The sequence below is a fragment of the Gopherus evgoodei genome, chromosome 2 (genome assembly GCF_007399415.2).
Source record: "Gopherus evgoodei ecotype Sinaloan lineage chromosome 2, rGopEvg1_v1.p, whole genome shotgun sequence".
Lineage (NCBI taxonomy): Eukaryota > Metazoa > Chordata > Testudines > Testudinidae > Gopherus > Gopherus evgoodei.
The window spans coordinates 112,920,118-112,946,698 of NC_044323.1; the positions used below are offsets into that span (position 1 = coordinate 112,920,118).

General features: G+C 37.3%; 1 protein-coding gene across 3 annotated transcripts in view; it reads right to left on the bottom strand.

The window, feature by feature from the left end:
* PTPN3 (protein tyrosine phosphatase non-receptor type 3) overlaps window positions 1-26,581 on the bottom strand; it is a 372,274-nt gene that overhangs the window by 126,867 nt on the left and 218,826 nt on the right. For all 3 annotated transcript variants that reach the window (XM_030551500.1, XM_030551501.1, XM_030551499.1), the window contains exons 10-14: window positions 24,295-24,383; window positions 18,640-18,703; window positions 10,234-10,406; window positions 2,697-2,831; window positions 1,468-1,644 (exon numbers count right to left, since the gene is read on the bottom strand). In XM_030551500.1, coding sequence (XP_030407360.1) covers window positions 1,468-1,644; window positions 2,697-2,831; window positions 10,234-10,406; window positions 18,640-18,703; window positions 24,295-24,383 — 638 coding nt within the window. The remainder of the gene's footprint in view (window positions 1-1,467; window positions 1,645-2,696; window positions 2,832-10,233; window positions 10,407-18,639; window positions 18,704-24,294; window positions 24,384-26,581) is intronic.

Below are 26,581 nucleotides of genomic sequence, written 5' to 3' on the forward strand. Positions count from 1 at the left end.
TTTGCTGGTATTCAGTCCCACTTTTGTGAGTGAGATTGGCAAGCAGGCAGTGTTCTTAGTCAAATGTATATGGTCATATATTCTAAGCAAGTAACGCCTTAAATTTTGTGTTTTTTCCTATTTTACAGGTAATCATTTTTGTGACCTTACGGTAAAAATTCTGCCATCTTCAAAGAGAGAGACAGCATACTTAAATCCCAGGGTTTACAACTAGAACTACATGATTTAGTTGACTTATAGTAAACCTGTATATGATAATTACAGTGATGTGTGTTTTTTAACACCTTCTATTATCACAGTTTCTCAAAGTATACGGTGAACACCCAACATGGCTCAAAAATATATAAATTAAGATGTGCAGACCTTTACTATCATATTGCCAAGTTATGAGGGAGAATACTGGTGTCATTTTCCTGAATGAGGCTCAGTTTTGAAAACTGTGGGAAACAGGACACTAAGAACAGCAAAAGCACTGCATGTCCACTTTGGTTACAGTTTAAATTTTATCTGTGAACCAATAGGGACTGGGGCATGGGCGGTCAAACCTAATAGTTAGAGTCAGGAACTAGAATCAGAGTCAAGAGCCAAGCTGAGAAACAGAGCCAGTACCAGAAGCCAAGCTAGGGGTTGAATCTGGAGTCAGCATCAGAGTACAGTGTAGAAGCAGGGATCGGAGGGTCAGGCTGGAAAGCAAGTACCAGGACAGACAGGGCGGGTCTGGGATTAGGAGGGCAGGAACAGAAAGACAGGGCTCAGGAATCAGGCAAGTTAGCAGGATCCATAGCAGCAGCCAGTTAGAGATTCATTTAATTACTCAGACAACTTCCTGTGCCTCTTTAAGTACTGCGTCACAGCCAATGGACATCTCCCCAAGTCAGGAGCTTCATGGGTAGGCCCTTTGTGAGGTAGAGCTTCACAAGCGCCCTTCTCTTCTGGTTCAGGTGAACTTCTGGGTGGTGGCCACAGGCTCAGCAATCACTCTCAAAACCTGACAAGGGTTAGGCTCAAACTTTGTTGGCAAAAATTCTTGCCGTGTTTTAAAACTGAGAATATACTGCATTTAAGATTGGAATGCTCCAAGTGACATGGCGCATATGATCAGGAGTAATCCTGCTCACCAGAAGCCATCTTACTTAGCGTCACAGAGAAAGAAACTGCATTTCAAGTTAGAAAATGTATTTTTCTAGATCTTTTGTCTGGCCAGTGCCTAAGGCAGGCAATGGCTGGTAAGTTTATTATATCTTCTCCAATTTTCCAAGTTACTGAGAACACTCATTTTAGTTATATTTTGAAATACCTGTTGCTTTGTATATGAAATATTATGGTGTCCCCATTTTTTGCATAATCTTTAATTCTGAGAGACTTAAATACAAAATTAGTTTAATTCAGTATAATATTGTTGCTCTATTAAAGATGTGTAAGATCTGAAGTCAAAACAATTGACTTGCTGTTTACAGAGATCCTTACCTCCTCCGTGGACTGCGGTTCTGGGAGAACTCTGAATCACTGTCCTTTGATGTTGGAGAACCCTTATACGTATAAAAAACATCCTCTGTTTCTGTAATATAGGCAATCTCATTTGTAAGGTTGTCTACAGATGAGTGTCGTGCTTTACGAATCTCATGACGTAGTCTAGGACTCCTCCTTATAGGAAACATATGAACACAAGTTGGTTGAGACAGAATCCTTCGTAAAGCTCTTTCAAATGTGACTAATTCCATTCTATTGCAATGCATGCCCTGAGATCTAAATTACAGAACACAGTAAGTTTTACTTCAGTGACAGAATTGGTTGAAATGACAGATGTATAGGGCTGGAAGGGACCTTGAGATGTCATTAAGTCTAGCACCCTGTGCTGAGACAGGACAAAGTAAAGCTGGACCATCCATGACTGGTGTTTGTCTAATCTCTTCTTCAGAACCTCCAATAATGGGGATTTCACGACCTCCCCTGGAGGCATATTCAAGTGCTTAACTATCCTAATAGTTAGAAAGTTTTTCATAATATCTACCCTAAATCTCTCTTCCTGCAGATTAAGCCCACTGCTACTACTTCTACCTTCATAGGACATGGAGAAGGATTGATTAATTTTCCTTTTTAGAAACAACCCATGACATATTTTAAGACTGTTATCATGTCACTCCATCAGTCTTCTTTTCTCAAAACTAAACATGCCCAGTTTTTTAGATTTTCCACAGACATAAGATTTTCTAAAACTTTTTTTTTCATTTTTGCTGCTCTCCTCTGGACTCTCTCAGGCTGTCCATATCTTTCCTAAAGTGTAGCACCCAGAATTAGACACAGTACACCATCTGAGGCCTAACCAGTGCAGAACAGAGGAGGATGATTAACTCTTGCATTTTACATACAACACTGCTGTTAATACACTCCAGAATGATATTAATGATCATAAAGTACTTCTGAAAATCTTGTGACCATACAATGTACAAAGTGCAGCAAATAAATCGAAACCTATAAATCAAATGTGCTTTGACAAAGAAATGAACTGATCGATTTTTCCCTGAATATGATATAACGATCACCTTCCTTGGTAGCTTACTTGTTTTAAAATAACATAGACTTTTAAAAATATATATACAGACTATTTTAAATTATATACTATGGCCTGTTTTGTAAATGTACAATGAAATTGAGCAATTTGCCTTTATTTTTTGTAAGGCTGAAACTTTGTTTACCAAGTAGGGGTAACAGGAGGAGACCGAGAAGGCAGGCTTTTGGTCTCCAGATGTTCAGCCGACAAAGATCTCCTCAAAGTTGGGTTCCAAACCATCCCACCTATGACTTTTCTGCAGTAGTGGCTGTTTACAGACCTGAAATGAAATAAAAACACGCTTTAGATAACTGTTTTACATAGAATACTAAAATCAGTTACATTTATGCAAATTAATTTCATAAGTACCAATTAAGCCTTTTGTAGTTTCAACAATTAAAAGGAAATGCTTCAAAACTCCAAAAAGAAGAAAAACAATCATTTTCATTTCAGCAAGGTATCCCTGGTTCATTAATTCATGTCCAAATTGTTTTCTTTTTTATTACATTGGATTGATAAAGGAAGAGAGAAATTTCTGTTTTGGAAATCTGAATTCCAATCTAGTTAATAGATGCAATTATTGACAAATAATTTTATTGCTGTCATTATTTTATTTCCTCATTGCCTAAACTCCCTCAAAAACTTTAGATTTTTGCTTCATTTAGGATCTGGTTCTGCAGTACTTATTTACATGCAATTCTCATTTAAGTGATTGGAAGTTGTATGTATAACAACTGGCAGAATAGGGAAATGCATATATACATAATTAAGAGCCTCATTTTTAAATATGTTTGTTCCAATGTTATTCTATGGAACTTATACACACCAATTAGTGTAACTATTAGAAGGAGTAAGTTTTCATATGCTTATTAAAGCAATAATGGCACAATCAGCTTTAACACCCAGTAATTTGGTTGGTGGGGTAGCGGGAGTGAGCATTATGGTGAATTATAGACAGTCTTGTTTATGTGCTTTTTTATTTAATGTTATGTTAGCTAAGGGTTAGCTATACAACTCATTTTTTATTTTTATCCTAGTTCCAGAAAGAAATGCCATGCTCCACTGAGGTTGCTTATTAAGTCAACAGCAGCAAGCAGAGAGAGTAGCAGGAGACAGGTTACTAATTTTTTAAATTTCTTTGGTAACAACTGCTAAGATAGCTGCATTAAAGAGTGAGTCATGGATAAAGTCCTACACTTCTCATGAAAACTGTAGGTGGAGTGGAGGAGGTAACAGTGATGTGAGGTCTGGGATCTGGAACCGTTCCAAAAATAAGTAGTGCTCAAACGAAGGATCAGAAACTATAAGGTCCATTTTCTCAAATGATCATAGCAGATAAATGTTATATCATTAGAAAGCAGCGATTCTCAGCATTCCACCACCACATAGGATGGATTCATAGATTTTGTGATTTATGAGCGCTTCTACCTTAAAACTCTAACTGGTCACTCAGAACAGCACTGCTTTTACAGCAGTTGTCCAGATCACACTAAATCTAAATTCCCACAGTAAGATCCTTAGATTTCTGCAGTATGTTTCCTGAATGCTATACATTATTTAGGTGTTTTCCTTCCTTTTTTATTTTCTGACCATTTTACCATTTCTTTCCTGTAAAATTCAGGTGGTCATATTGCAAAAAAATATCATTTTATTTTTCCTCTTCAGGGACAATTTGTGAAACATAACAAAAGGACAGAGGGAAATAATTTTAAGTATGGAAGCAGCTCTCTTTTCCTGCTGTGATAGTTTATATCAGCTAAGAATCTACCCTCTGGCTCTGTGCTGGACAGAACTTGCATGGCATGGGTTAAGATTCATACCTTTGCAAAGCTATGAAGCCTGAAGCATATGGTTTTCTAGCACACAATACTATCTAGGTGTGCAGTGGATTGATGGATATAAACAATTCTCCCTCATTCTAATAAAACAATTATGTTTAGTTTTCCACAAGTTTTGCTCTCCAGGACACATGGTAGTTAAACACTAAGTTTATCTATTGGGTGCTTTTAGTTGTAATCAAAGGATGTGTCATCTATGGTTTTAAACTTCATTTCAAAGTTGACTTGAAAAGCACAAATGGAAGTGGAATTGAATGTATCCTATTCTCATATTCATAAATTCTAAGACCAGAAAGGACCATTGTGATCATCTCACCTGACCTCCTGTATAACACAGGGCATAGAACTTCCCCAAAATAATTCCTAGAGCAGATCATTTAGAAAAACATCCAATCTGAATCTCAAAAAAGATATCTATCAAGTTAAGATATTCCATCATGCTGTTTGATTTGAAGACTTGTATGAAAATGGAGGAATGAGGGATATTGAGGGTGTTTGGCATTTTTTTTGTTTTAGAACCATGCTTATTTGCTAGGATGGGGCTAATCTCCCTTAGAACCCATGGCTATTATCCATTTTTTAAAGTTTATGTGCTCACCTTGTTACTGAAACTGAAGCCATGTGTACTGTAATTGCTCTGGCTCAAATCCCAGAATGATAAGAGTTCCAGTAGCTAGTCTATTATCTTAGACAAAGGCCATGTGATTGGCAACAGTTCATTCTTTGGGCAGAAAACAAAAAATCTTACATTTAAATGGAATAAGATAATTTAATAAAGTTCTTTAAAGCTGACAAAATAATTTTAATTACGTAAACAGATGGCAGAAATCTCTAGTTTTTTTTCCTATTCAATGTATTGATGGAAACTGGAGCCACGGAGTGCTTACCACTCTTGAAAAGGAGACAGTAGCTTTGCTTAAAATATATAATAAGGCTTTTAATGAATGTGCTTTGTTGAAGTATAGAACCCAACACATGAAGACCGCACAAGACTGCCAACAGCATCCAGGAGAAGTGGAAAATATTTTAAACCTACACATGCAGTGTCAGGAAAAAGATGGAGAAAGGGTTGACTGTCAAAATCCTCCAACTTTTAAGAAAGGCACCTCAAACTTCCTAATGAAAAGCGTTTCGTACAGTATCTAATAGGGCTGTCAAGCAATTAAAAAAATTAATCATGATTAATCATACTGTTACACAATAATAGAATACCATTTATTTAAATATTTTTTGATGTTTTCTACATTTTCAAATATATTGATTTCAATTACAACACAGAATACAAAGTGTGTAATGCTCACTTTATATTTATTTTTTATTACAAATATTTGTGCTGTAAAAATAAAAGAAAAAGTATTTTTCAATTCACAGAATCATAGAAGATTAGGGTTGGAAGAGACCTCAGGAAGTCATCTAGTCCAACCCCAATTAAATCATCACAGCCAGGGCTTTGTCAAGACAGGATTAAAAACCTCTAAGGATGGAGATTCTGTAACCTATTCCAGTGCTTCACCACACTCCTAGTGAAATAGGTCTTTCTAATAGCCAACCTTGCCCTCCCGTACAGCAGCTTGAGACCATTGCACCTTTCACCTCATACAAGTACTGTAATGCAATCTCTTTATCATTAAAGTTTAACTTACTAATGTAGAATTATGTACAAAAAAAACCTGCATTCAAAAATAAAAAGATGTAAAATTTTAGAACCTACAAATCCAATCAGTCCTACATCTTGTTCAGCCAGTCACTCAGACAAATAAGTTTGTTTACATTTGCACAATCTAATGCTGCCCACTTCTTGTTCACAATGCCACCTGAAAGTGAGAACAGATATTTGCATGGCACTGTTGTAGCGAGCATTACAAGATATTTATGTGCCAGACGTGTTGAAGATTCATATGCTCCTTCATCTTCAAGCACCATTCCAGAGGACATGCATGCATCCATGCTGATGACAGGTTCTGCTTGATAACAATCCAAAGCAGTGAGGACTGATGCATGTTCACTTTCATCATCTGAGTTAGAAGCCAGTAGGAGAAGTTGATTTTCTTTTTTGATGGTTCGGGGTCTGTAGTTCTGCATCAGAGTGTTGCTCTTTTAAGATTTCTGAAAGTATGCTCCACACCTCATCCCTCTCAGATTTTGGAAGGCACTTCCGATTTTTAAACCTTGGGTTGAGTGCTGAAGCTATCTTTTAGAAACCTCACACTGGTACCTTCTTTGCATTTTATCAAATTATTTGTCTGAGTGACTTGCTGAACAAGAAGTAGGACTGATTGGACTTGTAGGTTCTAAAGTTTTACATTGTTTTGTTTTAGAGTGCAGTTAATGTAACAAAAAAATCTACATTTATAAGTTGCACTTTCACAATAAAGAGATTGCATTATGGTACTTTCATGAGGTGAACTGAAAAATACTATGTCTTTTGTTTATCATGTTTACAGTGCAAATATCTGTAATAAATATAATATAAAGTGAGCACTGTACAATTTGTATTCTGTGTTGTAATTTAAATCAATATATATGAAAATGTAGAAAAAAACATCCAAAAATAGTTAATAAATTTCAATTTGTATTCTACTGTTTAACAGTGCGATTAAAACTATGAGTAATCATAATTAATTTTTTAATCACGATTCATTTTTTAATGGTGTGAGTTAACTATGATGAATTGACGGCCCTAGTATCTAATAAATGACAAATATCTCAGATTTTAAAACACTTTGTAACCAATGCTGAGAAAATGTTTTCTAGATTTTTCAATTTTTTCCCCTAAATTGACTTCGATCATGAGTTCTCTAAAAGGGACTAAGTCCTCTGAGTACCCTCAATCCTTGGATTTTCCTCTAAGTTTACTTGACTTTACCACCTCTCTAGCAATTGCAGCAAAAGATGGGTATATCAATTTATTTAAAAAAAAAAAAAAAGTCTTCTACTCTAATATAAAAAATTCTTAAGAAAAATTTTTTGCAGTTAGATGCAATATGTACAGCAACTAGATTATATGCTTCTTTTCTCAGGGCAGGTATAACTGTGCAAACTAGGAAGATTTGAAAGATTTGGTTTTATTTTTTATTTTTGTTTTAAACTGTTTTTTAAACTGTCTACAAAAATCCCTCCTTAAGCTAGATAAGCTTAAAATGTGAAGTTACTTTCAAATAAATGTATATATTTGTTTGAGTACTTTCTACGAATACAATCCCAGACAGCCTAATTTGTGATGTTTTTATTCTACTGGCTACCAAATTACATAGTTTTACACTGGGTGAGCGGGGGGAGAGCTTCCCGCCCTGTAAGTACTAAATAAACTGCACAGATTTACATGCTATAACTATCAGTATTTATAGTAGCAATTTAGAAAGGGTGAAGATTATATTTTATACAAGTATCACTACAGTGCATCATCCTTTTATGCTTTTCATTACAAGACTCCTATTGCCCAAGGAAGATAGATTTGTCCCTTCATCAAATAAATTCTTGAGAAGCTCAATCTGTAGCCTTAATACTTATGTTCTAGAAGTGCCATGGAGGCATTATTAATCCCATTAGAAAGACAGACAAACAGCACATTTTCACATACTGAAGCTTAAACTGTACCTGCAAATAAGAACCACGGAACACAACTCTTTCATATGGTATGATTTACAATACCATATGAAAGATGAGCAAATGGACAGGTGAGCAAAGCCCACAGGTAAGTGGAGCATGGAAACTTGGGAGATGGGTCGGAAAGAGGAGGGAGCATGGGCTATAATGGCAGAGAGAAAGGAGGGTCAGGGCAAAACTGGGAGGCAAGATCAAATCCGTATCTTAAATGCCTATATACAAATGCGAGAAGTATGGGTAATAAGCAAGAAGAACTGGAAGTGCTAGTAAATAAATACAACTATGACACTGTTGGCATCACTGAAACTTGGTGGGATAATACACGTGATTGGAATGTTGGTGTGGATGGGTACAGCTTGCTCAGGAAGGATAGATGGGGAAAAAGGAAGGAGGTGTTGCCTTATATATTAAAAATGTACACACTTGGACTGAGATGGAAATGGACATAGGAGGCAGACATGTTGAGAGTCTCTGGGTTAGGCTAAAAGGGGTAAAAAAACAAGGGTGATGTCATGCTAAGAGTCTACTACAGGCCACCTAACCAGCTGGAAGAGGTGGATGAGGCTTTTTTAAATAACTAACAAAATCATCCAAAGCCCAAGATTTGGTGGTGATGGGGGATTTCAACTATCCAGATATATGTTGGGAAAATAACACTACGGGGCACAGACTATCCAATAAGTTCTTGGACTGCATTGTAGACAACTTTTTATTTCAGAAGGTTGAAAAAGCTACTGGGGCCGAGGGCAGGAAGCTGTTCTAGATTTGATTTTAACAAATAGGGAGGAATTTGTTGAGAATTTGAAAGTGGAAGGCAGCGTGGGTGAAAGTGATCATGAAATCATAGAGTTCACAATTCTAAGGAAGGGTAGAAGGGAGTACAGCAAAATAGAGACAATGGATTTCAGAAAGGCGGATTTTGGTAAGCTCAGAGAGCTGATAGGTAAGGTCCCATGGGAATCAAGACTGAGGGGAAAAACAACAGAGGAGAGTGGGCAGTTTTTCAAAGGGACACTATTAAGGGCCCAAAAGCAAGCTATTCCGCTGAGTAGGAAAGATAGAAAATGTGGCAAAAGACCAGCTTAGCTTAATCGTGAGATCTTGCATGATCTGAAAAATAAAAAGAAGGAGTCATACAGAAAAATGGAAACTAGGACAAATTACAAAGGATGAATATAGGCAAACAACACAGGAATTCAGGGGCAAGATTATAAAGGCAAAGGCACAAAATGAGCTCAAACTACCTACAGGAATAAAGGGAAACAAGAAGACTTTTTATCAATACATTAGAAACAAGAAGACGACCAAGGACAGGGTAGGCCCCACTGCACAGTGAGGAGTCAGAAACAGTAACAGGAAACTTGGAAATGGCAGAGATGCTTAATGACTTCTTTGTTTTGGTTTTCACCGAGAAGTCTGAAGGAATACCTAACATAGTGAATATTAATGGGAAGGGGGTAGGTTTAGAAGAAAAAATAAAAAAAGAGCAAGTTAAAAATCACTTAGAAAAGTTAGATGCCTGCAAGTCACCAGGGCCTGATGAAATGCATCCTAGAATACTTAAGGAGCTAATAGAGGAGGTATCTCAGCCTCTAGCTATTATCTTTGGAAAATTATGGGAGACAGGAGAGATTCCAGAAGACTGGAAAAATAGACTTTCATTCATTTCTTCAGAAAATTAGCAGCCAGCAAATCCTGCTGCTCACTTACTACAGGGAGTTGAAACTTCCCATCTTTACACAGTTATACTGAATTTAGAAGAGCTTGTGTTGCAGGGGCTCTCACCCACCAAAGTTCCAAATTCTTAGATACGTTCTGCATTCCATTGCTCCCTCTCCCCCCTCAGTCTCTTCCAGCTATACTTATTTCCTAATAATTTGAAAACATTAATTCCTTTGGTAATAGCATCCAAGTATTAGGGTAAATCCTAATGTATTATAAAAGATGAATTGAAAATATATTTTTGAAAATACTATCTATTTAAGGTAGAGCATTACTTACTGTAGAGCATGATACAGATTTCAGTTTTAAACTCAAGCCAATTTTGAATTATGCAGGCTTCGTTAGTGTATTTTTCTGTCTACTCTTTTTTCTTATGAATGTCAAAAATAACAATATTGCAAAAAAACTTCCTTACCTCTTTTATTAATATAACCTGAGATTATTAAAAGTAAATGTAATTTTTTCATCTTTAAAACTGCTTATATAGAAAGTCACGTCCTTAGGCACTGTACTCACTTTGTTGGGTTTCTAGAACCAAAGGTCCAATAATGGGACAATATCTTTCTTTCATGAGGTAGTGATGACTTTGTCTGAAAAAACGTGTGATGCTCTACACAAGATTTCCATAGATTTTTGCATGCTCTATAATTTAGCATGTTGAAGGCAACTATATGTTCTCTGGATTCATTCTGTAATAATAAAATGCATTATGTATCAGTATAGAATATGCAGATTGACATATTAACAGAAAGATTTAAAAATCAAGTAAAGCTAACAGGCAATTTGCAACTAAAAGTAATTTAAAACTGATAAGTCAATAGTAAGTGCAAAAAATCAACAGAACAACATAAAACTGATGGCTCCATAAACTATTCTCAAGTAGTAAAACACTCATTGATGGAAAACCAATCTGAAATGTCAAAGATGTATTACAATCACTTTTCTGACCACATTTTACAAATTTAAATATCATTGACAAAACTGTGGAATCTGCTTAATTTATCGAACTGCTCAGATGTCAGTTAAGATACCAGATCTTCATACAACGATCCTTCCAAAACTAAAGACAAAAAAATCTTTTACTTGAGTTTTATATGCCTACATTGTTTAGGGAAAAACAAAAATTCAATGTGGAGTACATTCTAACAGAAGATCTGTTTAGAAATAATCCAAATCAGACTCAAAACAGTTCTTAAATTAATTGTGATAGCATCTACTTAAGATAGAGAGAGAAACGTCCCAAAAAGCATACTACAGAAGTTTACAGCACTGACCATGGTACTGACCACTGTAAACAAGGCTATCACCATCGTATCACTGTTGCATTAATTTCAATAAAATAAATAGGTCCAGAGAGTCAGAGGTGCTAACATAACCCTGTTATTGCACAAAACTGAACAGTTAACAAGGTTCAAGGTTTTGTGTACAGAGACCTTGGTCTGCTTAGTTCCATGGCAACAATCCACCACTAAAAATCATTTAAATTTTTTATTAAAAAGATACATAGAGAAATAATTGAGACAGGCTGGAGATGCTGTTGTTGTTTATGCTTGATGCTGCTTTTCCGAAGGCAAACTAAGACCAACACATAGAGAAAGGGATAAAAAAAGAATACCAAAGATAGAAAATGCAGTTTTCTCTGGTGCTGCCTCTTACTTGCAGCCTTGCTTCCAGAGATACACAGGCACAACATACAGTCTTATCAGCCACTTTGAAACCTAGCAATCTTACGCCAGCTTCAGGCGGTTTAACATGTTGCTTTTAGCCGCCCCTTTGATCACAGGTTCTCGGCAGTTCTGCAAAAGATGCAATCTTGGCTGGCTAAGCCATACTCTTATTAAATACAAGGCAAAAAGAGAGAGAGAGAGAAAAGAGGCGGGGGAAGGAAAAGGACACACAAGGGAGAGAGAGACAGCAGGAACTCAAATCTCACATTCCAGGTGCTGTTAGGACTCAGCCAAGGCTGGTAGAAGATGTCTTTAGTTCCCTCACTTTGACCCAGTCTTGTCACAATGCCTTTTGCAATCAGGACAGTAAAGGACCAACAGTTTCATGGTGGATCCCTCGGTCCCAGCAGATGGTCAGGGTCGAAGTCATGATGGTAAAGCTCACTCTTCCAGTTCACCTATCCCACCAAGTGTCATGATTTCCCCCAAAGTCTCTTTTAAGGACTTCCAAAAGGGGTGATGGCTGGAAAAGTTCATAGCTCCATTATTTTGTCCACAAATTAGGCCTAATTTCCCACACATCAGTTTTGGTTCATTAATTTCCAATTCTATCTTTTGTTTACAGTCACAATCTTTCCACAGTCCTTGGGAGGTATCAGTAGACACTTTTGTTTGGACTAATCTAATCTTTTTATTTTCGTTTTGTACCTTCTTCTATCACTATTTATTGTTATAAATTATTCTGACATTTTATTGGCACCTTTCACGTACTTTCGAACAATTGAGTTCATAACTGGGGTAGACCCTAATTATTAAAATGTCCCCTACTAGCTAAAACACATATAGAGAGCCAACATTTCACAACTACTACTTGTTAAATACCACATACTTTAATCACTCTGATTAAATCTGATCACTTTATTCATAACAAACCATACGTATGCAAACCTATTAGGACATCTCCATAAGAAAGGTGAGCAGGATTTGGCACTTTGTATGTGGACATTTTAAATGGTAATCTGTTTCACAGTCAGTCTAACATGCATCTTTCCTCAGATATATTTTAAAACATTTAATATGGATCTGTTTATACAAGAAAAGAATAATGTACTTGTTTTTAAATGTTGATCAATCATACTGGAACTAAAACAGTATTTGGTGATCATGGATATTTCTATTAGAGTGGTTACACTTTTAAAAACTTAAGTGTTGTAAAGTTTGGAGGGAAATTTTTGCTAAGCATTAGTAACAAAAAATTCAATAGCAACTGGCATTTCTTAGCCTCCTGCTGATGGGTCACTTGCAATATTGGTTAAAAATGATTAAATTGACATACTTGTTCAAAAGAAGACCAATGCAGGGAAAAGTTGCAAACAATTTTGTCCAGCTGTAATACTAATTTTTAGCCATAGGAATTTGTTGACTTGAACATTTCAGTTTAACTTTATGCTAAAAATGCATTGTTTAAAGGTAAGGGATGAAATTTACCTAGTATTTCATACTTGAATTTTTGCTGGACATGAGAAAACATTTGTAGTCTACAGTTGCAGTCACTGATAATTTTGAAAAGCTCCCTTTGTGTGCTGAAAAAGTTCAGTTGCTCGCTCTTATCTCATTCTGGAAGGCTTGAAGATGATCCAGTCAACTTTTAAAAAATTATTAATGAATGAAAAAAATGTTTAACGGAAAAAAAGACTTTTTGCTCACCAAGAGCATAATCCTTCAAAGGGATCCACAGTCACTGACCATTAAACCCATACAGAATCTTACTAAGTCAAAGGAACTACAGTGGATGTAGGGGTCTAGGTTTATAATCCCTTTGCAAGATCAAACTCTAGCATCCTTAGATTTCAATAGTTCACAATTTGTGAGGACCGTAGTGTTAATTAGAGAGGTTTGTGGACTGAGTGCTGGGGCAATGAAAGTAACTGCGGGTTTCCAGGAGTTAATGGGGAGTACTCTGTAATTCCAAAATCTACACAAACCCAGCAGTCAGTAATCTGATTAATCAAGTGATGCCTCTAACAATTAGAGAAGATTTGCAGATGTGTTTACAGAATAGCAAATGAGTGAAATTTTAATGTATGTAAAAATATAGCTACATTGGCTAGTGTTCAGTAAGCAACAAACAAGTTTGATAAAAACTTTTCACTTTTTTGAAGCATTCAAAATGTTTACTAGTAAGCAAGCATGGCTTCTACTCCCAGCCTTACATCTTACACCTTCAACTAAACCGAAATATCACAGTTGGGCTTTAGTAGCATCAGTTACTATCAGGGGTGGCAGGTTTCTAGAAATTTTGGTGATGCACCGGGAACCCCATGCCCCAAACTCCACCCACACTTGTATAAGGCTCTGAGAGGGAGTTTGGATGGGGAGAGGTGATTTGGAGTGCAGTCCATGGGCTGGGACAGGGGATTGGGGTGCAGGACGGGTGAGAGGTTGGGCTCGGGGAGTGAGTTTGGGTGGGGGAGAGGGGTCTGGGGTACAGGCTCTGGAATGGAATTTGGGTGCTGGGTGCAGGCTCTGGGGCTGCAGGAGGGGATGAGGGGTGCAGGCTCTGGGATGGAGTGGAGTGGACTGGCAGCCACATGGAGCGAGCAGGGAGGAAGCCGCTCCGCTCTGCTGCACTGCACTACCAGTGGTGAGTGGGAGTCCCGGGCTGTTTTAAATGGCTTGGGGAGGAGGGGAGGGCAGGGCCAAGGGAGAGACCCAGCCCCAAACATTGCTGGAGCCAGGCCCAGAGGACTTGCCGCCCATGGTCACTATATGATTAATCAATTCCTTCCCCATCCTCTGATCAGTTCAATAGAATCAGCAGTGTTAGATAACTGATCAGCAAAGTGTGAGGAGGAAAGAACTGATGAGTAGCTGTTTCTCCAGAACAGCTGGCATGGGAAGACACACACAAAGCGTAAGAAGAGAAAAAGTATTGAAAAGGAAAAAGAAGGAGGATTTGGGATTAAGATGAGCCATGAATCAACAGACTTGAAGTGCATAAAAATGTCTTAAATGAGCATCTGTTCATGGCCTTTGAGCACCTTCTTCATATTTTCAAGAAATACCATCCATCTAAATACTGCAATGGTATACAAAAGCCTGAGACATTGTAGCAACATCATGATCCATAAAGAAACCTTACTCATTAAGCCTTAGGTGGTTTGTGGAATCTACTCCTTGTTGTGCTTTCCCCATCCACCTTGGTCTTTCCTCCTCCTCCCAATCTTCTGTCTTTCCTCTCAGTTTTATTTAACCCTTTGCTTCTGAACTCTGAAGTGGAGGCTTGATAAATCCAAAGACTAAAATATACTCAGCCACCTCCCCCCAAAGCCCACCTGAGCCGTCTGAAATTCTGGAGAAGGTCAATGGAAGCCTAATTGTCCCACTTCCCATGGAAAAAACAGGGTTTTCAAGGTAAACATATCCTCTCATTAAGAGAGAGATTAGCAGGAGACCAATCCATATCACTGGGATGCAGAATTGGCTGCTTTATATCCCCCTTCACTTGTGACCTACATATATATTTGACAACGATGAATACATCTGGAGAGGAGACTTAACAGTGCACCTGGTTTGCTTTGTCATATAAAGCAAGGAAGACAAAGGTTACACAGCTGGTCCTATTTTCCTTAAGGTCTTGTGGTTCTTTAAGTGTGATGCCATTTGCATTACTATGATCATTGTGTATTGTTATGAAACACAAGGAAATGATGACTTAAGAGATGTGGATAGTTATAAATCACAGCTTTCAGACTGTCATTTTTCAACAAGATAAGCAGCTTCTCAACAGAATGAACTTTGAGAACACTGCCCTTTTCAAAGTTGACGCAGCTCTCTTGAATGTGTAAACTAACTTTTTTGATAGTAGTAAACAACTCTTATGTAGCAAACAAATATGTTTAAAGTGATAACTACTTCTAGAGCTGATTAAATATTAAAAAAATGCATTTGTTCAAGTGCCAACTGGTTGCTCAGTTTGACCACATTCACTTCTTTTATTATTCGCTGTTTGTAAACATTAACACAAAGGGGATTTTGTTCACATGACTATTTTGGGAATTGCTGCTATTCGTATGTATGGTACTATTCATATGCAAACAAGAACATTCATAAGTTAACAGAGCATCCGTTGTTCATTATTTGGAATTTCAGTCATCCAATCAGGGAACAGAAATAATACTTTGTGACTTCAGTGACCTATTACTCACCACAAATATTTCAGAGTGAATAAGTGAACAGATGGCAACCAATCACAAGTTGAAATTTATTTGCATAAACCATTGATAAATATTTGCAAATAATACATTAGTAGCAACTGTAGAATTAGTAGAAATTAATTAGTAGAAATAGTTTTTATATTATTGAACATCCATCTTTGGTAGGATTTGACTATCCCCTCTCCTTCTCCCAAAAATAAAGCATCCACAGTTGGGAGCCCTGTGCACCCCCTGAAGTGGTGTGCCAACCACACTTATGGGTCCCACTTGGTATGCGGAGGCCCACCATATCCACATTTCTTTATTAGAGGCCTTACAAGCACAGAATGCCTCCTCATATCCTCTGACACTCTGTATAAGATCTCCACCACCAGCACTGTCCAACTTAAAAATAAGGAGAACACCATCTCCCCTGGGAATGAGAAAGTTTCCTTCCTTGTACTACCTGCTGTTCTGCCATTCTGCAGGGACCTACCTGGGGTCACGCAGCCACACATGAATGCATTATTCAACCTTGATGAATGCATTATTCAACCTTGTCTTTTTTTTTTTTTTTAAACACTGCAGTCATCCCCCTTTCTAAACAGCCCAAAGTCAGACAGAATGCTACATTAAATCACCAGTTTTTTCCCTATTTGTTTCCCCAAAGAGAAGGGTGTTTGAGAGCCCCTGAAGATTTTTCACTTAATAATGAGCCTGAGACAACTCTTCCAGGATAACAGCTGTAATTTCACTTTAACTTTGATCTGGAATAGGATTACAGAAATTACAAGATGATGTCCATATCTGTCTCCTTTAATAATTCGGGTACAAGTGGAGGACACTCCCAAATGTAACTATAATTATAATGACATGGGAAAATGTACAGCCTTAGTTAAAAAAAATACTTGTTTATTTTTCACTAAAACAGAATCCACACATGCAAATATCTTCAAAAGTATTCAGACTACACATTACTAAGCATGGGTGTCTATATTTTATCATGTTATAGTCTAACTAATTAGCTTCCCACTTGCCCTCCCCCTCCCACCCCTCCAAAAAAAAAAGATTGACTAGTTTCTCCATTGACTTAGAGGAAACAGATCAGAATAATTAGAATCTATCATCAACTGCAGTACTGGTTTTTTTTGCCACAATATGAGCTTATACTACCACTGGTTTACAAGAAAAATACCTTATAACGAAATCTTGTAGTGAGCAATGTATTCTGACTTCAATTATTTTAACTATCTCCATCTATACCATCCAATTTTGCCAACTTAAACACTATTGTATAATTACTGAACTACGGAAGGCACTCATTATCTGCTTTATTCCCAGATCTTTCAGTTGCTGTTTTTTCCCCATAATACTTCCCCTATCATTTTTCAACTTTGAGTCCCATGGAGAAGAGAAGGTATCTGGGAGAATGGAAGGCAGCAGTGCCAAACATTGTGCATCCTGCAGTGCTGTCTCCTCCCTCCATGCCTCTCTCCAGAGACACTCAGCTATAGAGTGGCTCATCTGCACATAGGGTACACTCCCAGCTTGGTAGACATATATGCTGGGGCTAGCATGCTAAAAATAGCAGTGTGGCTCTGGCAACAGACAAGCAGTGGATAGGACTAGTCGTCTGAGTATGTACCCAGGCAGTCAGAAGAGACTGTATTTAGATGACTAGCCCAAGCCACCACTTGTGCCACCACTGCCACATTGCTATTTTTATCATATTAGCTTGAGCACAGCTAGTGTGTGTATGTCTACCCAAGCTGGAAATTACCCCTCTGACTGTTGGGTAGACGAACCATTAGAGCAGATTGTGCAGGCAGCTGGCCAGCAGGTGGAGTGTCTGAGAAAAGGGCAGCAACACTCTGGTAATCTAATGGAAAGTTTAAGGCAGCTGAATGTGGGTAAATGGAAGATCTCCTCTGCAGTCCCCCCGATGCCCCACACCTCCAAAAAACAGTGAAATGAAGAAGGTAATTTTGGGTATTGTTAGGATATATATATTCAGGCCTGTCTGTAAAGGCCTGTACTTTAAGAATTTAGGTATTTGTTTATTATTTAGCTAGTTATAGAGGTATAAAAGAAAGAATATGTGTAAGGGCCTTCTCTCACTGTGACAGTCTGAGGCCCTGTTTAGTCATACTGAAATAAGGCAATCTGGGGTTGTTAGGAAGGTGATCCGATCTACCACCTTCAGAGAAAGGAAAACGCCTAGAAGATGTAAAAGGAAATTTAGTTTGATAGTTTTCTGTCTGGTAAGAACTCGCTTATCAATAGACACAGCTGGGAAACCCTTATGTCTTTATAGATGTAGTTGTGAAATCCTCACTTCTGTATTGTTTTGTATGTTTATTTGCATGATCGCTGTCTGGTTCTGTGATTGTTTCCGTCTGCTGTACAATTAATTTTGCTGAGTGTAAACTAATTAAGGCGGTGGGATATAATTGGTTAGCTAATCATGTTACAATATGTTAGGGTTGGTTAGGTAAATTTTAGTAGAATGATTGGTTACGGTATAGCTGTGAATATTACTATATAAATTAGGGGCAAACAGAAAGTAAGTTGAGATTCGAAAATAAGGAAAAAGCAACTTAGATTTAAGCCTGCTGGAAGTTCACCCCAATAAACATCGAATTGTATGCACCTTCGGATTTCAGGTATTGCTGCTCTCCGTTCATGCGAGGAGGACCAGAGAAGTGAGAGAGTGAAGGAATAAGCTCTCTAACTGGTACGGGGGTGGGGGGAGGCTGGAAACAATTAAACTTGAGGAGGTGGGAATAAGAATGGGGACAAAGGGGACTCTGAAGAAAAGGTGACAGCACATGGCAGCCAGAGGCAGTGCAGGAAGGAAAGGGGAAACTCAATGGGGAGAGCCAAATAGAGCAAGGCAGTAAGGACAGAGGGCATCGGTAATGCCTGCTTCTTCTCCCACTGAAATTTAAGGCTAAAATTACTACACAGGTTCCTTTCAGAACAAGTCAAAAGAATTTACAGAATACTGATTACAAATTTGATAAATGAAATGGGAAAACAAAAACCATCGAACTACTTACATGTTTTTGCCGCTGCTGTATAAAAAATTTTTTCCTTTTAAAGGAAATTTTTAATATGTTCACCCTAAAAAAGAAAAAAAAAACTAAGAAACAACCCATAAAAATAAAGCAAAACAATCAAAGAAAAAGTGACACGACACATGTTTATAATGCCCACCAGTCTTAAAAGATCCTGAAGTACATTATAGCATTACACATTCATGACTAATAAAATGCAACCATCTCTTGGGTGGAGATTAGCAGCTAACTGACACACATACCACAGTCAAAACACCATAGGAGCAAGAGAGAGGAGCAGTAACTTTGGCCAATGGAGGGCATCTTTTAAAAATCATTATTCAATAGTTACTCTCTAAGACTTGCCTGTTGCATAAGCAGGAAGCCTCCTGTGGCAATTCTAACCTACAAAGCTGCATGATGTACTTGCAGCAAAGAGCCAATGGAATCAGATTTTCCTCTTCATTGTCTGCACACAATGAAGTTTGTGTAACTAATGAACTATGTTGTAACAACCGAGTACCAAGAGGCAAATGTCACACTTTGATAACAGGATACATTAAGCCATATACAATATCAAAAATGTCACACAGAGCAGATGACAATATAAGTCATATTACTATTGGTAATAGTTCTGTCACATTATTGATAATATCATTTTGAGTATGAAAAGGAAACCACATTTTGGAGTACGCTACTGTACTATTAAACACCCAAGAGAATAATTGGTGGTTATCCATTAAACATTCTAATCGCATACTTATTGGCTTTTGTGGAATTAAGGGAGAGGAAGAGTGGTGGGAAGAGACAGATCTGAGTGCTAAGATTTTCCTTACACAGATTGATCAAAACTCTAATATCCTTATATATTTTATGTAACATAGTTAAAAACAAACATGAGCTGTGATGTTCTAAATGCACATGGTGTCAGTGGTGACTTCCTAAATTCGTTTATTATAGGCAGAGACGATAATAGTGGCTATAGTTAAAGCTTGTCTAACACTTTTCATTATCCGCCTGATATTATTTGCTTAGCTGAATTATTCAGGATGAAATTTTCCATGATTGTTTTTGTCTCTTTTGTTCCAGGATTTTTTATTAGGTTTCAAAGTCATTTCATGATTTCCAAGAAAAAGGCTATTGAAAAATACGTAGTTTTGCCAATGTTAAAATTTTCAGTTTTCATTTTTGTTTTGTTTTGGTTTGTTTGTTTAAGCTCTCTAGTTCCTGCATGCTTGGGAAAAGAAATTTGACTAAGGGATATTTGGAGTTAGAGAGATGCCTTACCCCTAAAAATATCCAGATTTCGCCAATTTATAAATCTGAAAACTGCAATTTGCACTTGCACAGTAATACTTGTTAGAAGGCTGCTGCTAAAAATCTCAGAATATTGTACCTTAATTAAGTATGGTGCAGACCCTTGGAGATTCGCACATGACACTCGTACTGAGGATTTCTCTCAATCCTCACCGACTCTCCTACAGAGCTGTCACAGAGCTACAGCTCTAGATAGAGGGTATAGAGGGGACCCATCAACCACTTAGGGGAAGATGAATTGGGCTAAGAGCTAACTTGAAGTCCTAGTCCACCACTTTCTACTAATTGGTGTTAATACTGTGCACTTTACAATTCTTATTATTGAGCAATGCCTCACAGTCCTGCCTTAGGAAACAGGAGACTAACATTCAACTGTTTTATAAATAAGGTAACAGACCATACAATGTCATTTGTGGCAGACCTGGAAATAGAATCTGTCTGTAACATGGCAAATCCCATCCATTTTGCCACACTGCCTTTCAGAATGAATGTACCAAAACTGTGCTCTTGGCTCTATCATCAGAAACAGAGCCAGGAACAGATTCTCAACATTCCTCTGCTGTCTAGCAAATACTTGTGTAAGCTACTAGAAAGTTTATGCCATGTCCCTCTCTACTGCCTAGTCTACAGAAAAAGTGAGGGCATAACACTGATACTATTTACCATTGGTTTAAGTGGTAGAAGTCTGTACTGTGTATTTAAAGGACATGGGTACCAATCCTGCTGAGGACCTACAAGAGGTCAAGATGGTTCCACATGATGGAATTTGTTTTTTCAGTTTTTTTTGTTTTGCTTTTTCAACAAACTGGTGAAAGTATTGTCTCCAGGGTATTTTTCTAATGTTTTACTTTATATAATACCTAGTTCTGAGCACTGGATCCATGTGCTACACAGGCTGTTCTATCACTGCCGCTGCACTCTTACAATGCTTGTTGACTCCCTCTCATTACTCCTTCCTCTCCCTATAACCATCTCTCACTTTCAAGACTGTCTGTTCTTCAATGCCAGTGCTGCTTCTCTAGAGAACCACTCCAGCAGTTTAATTCAGTGGCACAGAACACTTGTTAAAAGGACATAGATTTATTTAATCTTATAACCAACACCTGTGACATCACACAATTTTTTTTAAGTGAATGGTAGTGAGTAACAGTAATCCATGAGACTTCCTTTTTTGTTTTTCTTATGGATTATGCTGTCATTAGAAAACTTACATTTCATGAATGCTCAAGCATGTCAGATCCAGAACATAACCTATATATCATGCAGTTATTCACATTTTTATAGGTAACTCAGGCACTCTTATCATTCATTTTACAATCTTTACAATAGCTCCCTGTAAAATTCACAAATTCACTAGGTTTTACTGCTTACACTTAAAGTACGCAGTAGTTTTGTCCCACTACATATGACAATCTTTTGGCTCAGATTTTTCCTTTCATTTACTGAGATCAGAAAAAAGAAAATTATGCAGCTGGCAATAGAATCTCAAGTGTCTGTGCCAGAAGCTGGGACTCGACAACAAGGGATGGATCATTAGATAATTGGCCTGGTCTGTTCATTCCCTCTGAGGCATCTGGCACTGTCAGAAGACAGGATACTAGGCTAGATGGAGCATTGGTCTGACCGAGTATGTTCATTCCTATGTTCTTATGTCTTTAGAATTTCAGACTGAACAGAAATCCAAAGGAGTTCAACAAACTGATTAGTCTGTCCTGATACTTAAAGCTAACCTAAACAAAGCTGCTACTTTAGACTTTAACTGAAAACGTTTCCTTAGCTGTACATTTGTTTTCTCAACGACCAATCTGGAAGTTTCTGTGTGTACCAAATCCAATGAAAGTAGACAGCCAATTAGATTTCGGTTAATAACAAGTAACCTCAATATAGTCCTGCAGGCTTCTCAGAAAAGCTATTCTAAAGCTGCCCGGCCCACAGCATTGTTGTCCTATTGTTGCCGTCTATTAATATTGCAGAATATTGTTCCAGAATTTTTTGAAAGAGAGCTTTGATGGTGTTTGCTGCCACCTTGAGTTCAAAAAAGCTTGTGCCAAATCCTGATGAACTTACACCACAAGAAGCCCTATTGACTTACAACAGTGTTATTCAAAGTGTAAACTGGAGCAGGATTTAGCTTTTTATTAGAACTCTAGCTCCTTTTCCATCATTTGTCACTATATAATGTTTTCCCCACCCGAGCACCTCCACCCAATAGGCTGTGTAATCCTTTAAGTGAAATACATTGAGGGCATTACAGAAATTTATCATATTTTATCTTTTTATAATATGTCTAAAGACATAAAATACAAAATGCATTCTGCATGTATAGTATAGGAAGGTGTGGTGCTGTATTTTCTCACAATGATTTGAGTGGACCCCATTGCTTATGAGTGGCTGAGTCATGACTGATGTATCGATGCAATCAGAAAGGAGACCAACAAAGCATCTCTCCCATATATCGAAGTTTGCTTTTGTTTTTTTTGTGGAAAGAGACTATTTTAGAGCATTTCTAGGATTGTTCCTACCAATTTCATACTTTCACCTGCAAATCCTGGTACCTCAGCTATTATGAGTCTAACTTGTATATGCCTGAGGGGGAAAATTCAGAGTAAAAAGATCTGAAGGCTCAGAACATTACTTAAAATAGCTTTCTATACATGATGTTGCAATTCCAGTATCCAAACTTTCTACGCTTTGCAAGACTAGAAGTGCTGTAGAAAGCAGTGAATTATCCCTTTTCAATGGAATAACACTTCTGTTTCTAGACCTGAAAGATCACGATATTAGACTTTACATATCACTTGTGCAGGACTTAAATATTGCCCATCCAAGACCATGGGTCAGTAATTTTGGTAGAATAAAAGTGTGAAAAGGAAGAAAATATTTGTCTGGCAGACAATCTTTAAAAATAGCAGCTGTTTAAAGGCATTTAAAGATTTGAATGGTTGGAATTAATAAAGGAGGACTAAAGGGCAGATTTCAAGAGAATCAGAGGTGCATAATAAAATAAAGATTTATTTTATAATACATTAAATTATACACAGAAATACATACAACATCATGGTGTGGTATGAAGTTTGTATTGGCATGAATTTGGGACAACTGCACTATCCCCAAGTGAATTATACAGGCGATACTATTCAAAAGATGAAACACTTCAAAAAATGGAGAAAAAGGAGTGAAATGAAGGATATAAGCAAAAAAAAAAAAAGATAATTTAGGATAGATAATTTATAATCTATTTTAGTGCTTTACTCTGTCAGACGTTCCTTAAGTTTGTGATAAAAGGACGGGGTGTCTTGAGTACTTAAGATATATTCATATTGCTGGTTATTCTGTAGTTTCTGTAATTAAATAACCGGAGGCAGAAGAGGAGAATCTACAACTCACCACAACGTATTATTCTGTGAGGTCTGGGAGATTTGCACCAACTTCTTTGGAAACTTTCCCCAGAAAATTGTTGTAAATTATGCCTAATAACATGCACTGGCAGCTAGGCACCAGTTCCACAATTGAGGAGACTGAAGGAAGTGCAAATAATCCCACTTTTACACGAGAGGGTCAGGAGGTGAAGGAGTGGAGAAGAATCATCTTTTGGACCCTCTCCAAAATCTTATGGCCAGAGATGTGTATAACATTTCAATCACTTTGCACAGGGGTCAGCAACTCTAAAATCTCCTTCCTGTACCAAGATGGGACTTCCCTATCAAAAATGAATACATATACTACTGTTTTCAGCTTTACACAGCCATCAAAGTATCTTCTCCTTTGGAGACCCCAAACCTATAAGTCAACCCTGGATGATCTTGTAGACTTGTTTTATTCCTCTTCTGTTTGTTCATTTATCCCAACTCCTCCTGAAAACTGCCAATAATTGTCATTTTTGTTGGTTATGTACTTTCTTTCACAGAAGCAAATGCTATGTTTGCCAAAATACATAAAATTGCTGATCATCCACAATTAATTGCTGAGCTGTTTAGCAATATTAAAAAAATTAATCAGAGTCATTTGGGCCTAAGGACAGGGGATGTGGAGGGTCACCGGTGTCCCAATCCTGAAAAACCAGATATGAAAGTAGTCTGCCTCTGAACTCTGACTCCTTTAAACTCAGTGGTACACTCAGTCATGAATCTTTGTAGGATCAGGTCCCCAGTCCAGAGCTTTCACTTTAACTCAACCCAATGAGAACCATATGCATATCACAAAAACATAACCTATCCCCTGCAGTAATAGATTTTTCCTCTTTGAAATAAACATCAAGCAATGTGAAAATATTATTTAAAATTTTAAAACAGCATTTGTAACTCTTGGTTAATAAAGGAAGTAGAAACAAGTAACACTTACCAGGGGTAGAAACTTGTGCAAATAAATTTTCTGTACACAGCAATACCTCCTGATGCAATTCCAATCATCAAATCTAGATTATGTAGATCCTGAAAAAGAAAAAAACATTGTAAAAACAAAGAAGCAGCCTATGAAATACATATTATTTCTGCATGTGAATTCATTCAGTGTTTTCCATATACAAGTATAAAAAAGTAACCCAAAAGGCTTACAATTCAAAGAGTAAGATTTCTGCACTATTTCTTCTAACTTGGTCAGACCTACAATGCAATATAAAAGTCTTGCTATTGAGAGAAGCATTGTAACGTTACCTCATGCAATTATGTTTAGTACTGTGTGTGTCAGTAGGAGACAGTTATAAGGTGGCAGCAGGCAGTTAGGGGGTAGACCTTTTGTCCCTGGTCAGTTTGTTAAATGTTCAAAGAATTTAGGAGCTTGGGCACCCAGCATCCCAATCCTTGACTGTTTGGGAGGACTTGGAAAATAATTCCTCTCTCTGACTCCAGAAGGACTTACCAATTAGAGGCAAATGGAGAGTTGGCTGGATGAGAGATGACCTAAGCTCCCTATATAAAAGTGGGTCAGGACCACGTACATGTTGATATGCATAACAGATCAATTTTACTATCCATTGTAGTGTCATATTCTGGTGCAACAGATCAGGATTAAAGATCTTAGACTTCTGGTCAAGAGGCAGAGGTGTCCTGGCCTAAGAGTAAATTAATTTGTCGGGATTCCTTTCTTCTGGGCACCTGTTGCAGTTATTTTGATGGCTATAAAGGTGTTCCCAACATACATGAAATTCTGAAAAATCAATAGTATGTGTATGTTTCAATAGACTACTCCTGTGTAAAATTCAAATATGTGCACAGCAGGATTTGCAGGACTGAGGCCTTATAATAAATCTACTACCTAAAGTAGTAGAATATGAGTGACATAATCAAGAGGACATAATACTGGGATCATTAACCAGCTTTGCTATTGCAGGATGTCCAACCTCCATGCACATTAACCATGATAAAGACACAAATTATTGTCTACAAACAGCATATGGATAATTTACATAATACATTTTAAGCCTGTGATTTTAGCCAAACAACATTCCCTCTTTGTCCTGTGGTTCTCATCACTGACCTTAAATCTCATGAAAACCATACTTATGGAATGCTTTTTCATGCAGGTGAAATTATCCACACAGGAAATTTTAGAATTACTGTGTATTGGGGAAAAAAATAATAAAAAATATTGCTTAGCCAAAGTTTTAGATGTTTCCTTTAAGTCCAATATAAAATTGTAATCCTTGGCTTCCTAGCTCACTGTGATCTATGTATGTACTCATCTTATAACATACATGTTACTACAGGGAGTTGAAGATTTATGCCTAAATGTAAATTTAGGGTCCTAACTCTAGGATCCCAATATTTAAAATGTTGGCTTTTGTTCAGAAGAGCAGCCTTAAGAAATTTTGTTCAGAAGAGCAGCCTTAAGAAATTTTATAACACACTTTTTAAAGGTAATGCTGGATTCTCTTAAGAAAACTTTCAATGGTCTCAATTCTCCTCTAGATGGCTCTCTCTGCTCAGTTAGTATAAATATTTAGTATAAATATATAGTATAAATATATTTCCCTTAATCCCCAACTTCCATTTTTGCTGTACCATAACGACTCTAAGAATAAAACAGATAGAACGTAATTGAACAAAACTCTGGCAGGATACAGAATATATGTGAACAAATTATCTTTTCTGTACAAGTTTATTAGAATATATAAAATAAGAGCCGAACACTCTCTGCCACATACATTATCAATTCATGTGCCACCTAATTTTAAGTATCCTAGTACACTGTAGAGGGTAAACACATATTGTGCCAGATTTAGTATCTATCAGTAATTTATATTCCACTGGTAGGAAGAAAAGAAATACAAATCCTGTCTCTAAAGAGGTTAATATAGAAAATAAAAAGGGTAAATAAGATTGGCAGCACAGCTTAACAGCTCCAAGCAGGAACAACTGACTTGCACATCAGGATTCAATCACCTTGCCTCTTTAGGCTGATAAACACAATTACAGTGGCCCATTTAAAGCTAGCTTTGGAGAAAAAGCTGGGAGATCCTGTAAGAACTAATTGAGGAAAATGTTAGCAGAAATGATGGATTGATAACCATTTAACAGAGAAGAACTAAATTAATCCAGTTCCTCCAGATGGTGTGCCTGATCCAGTTTTTTGAGGGGTTTTATGCTGATGTAACCTCACCCTGATATGATAGTGAAATCGAAAACCTTTA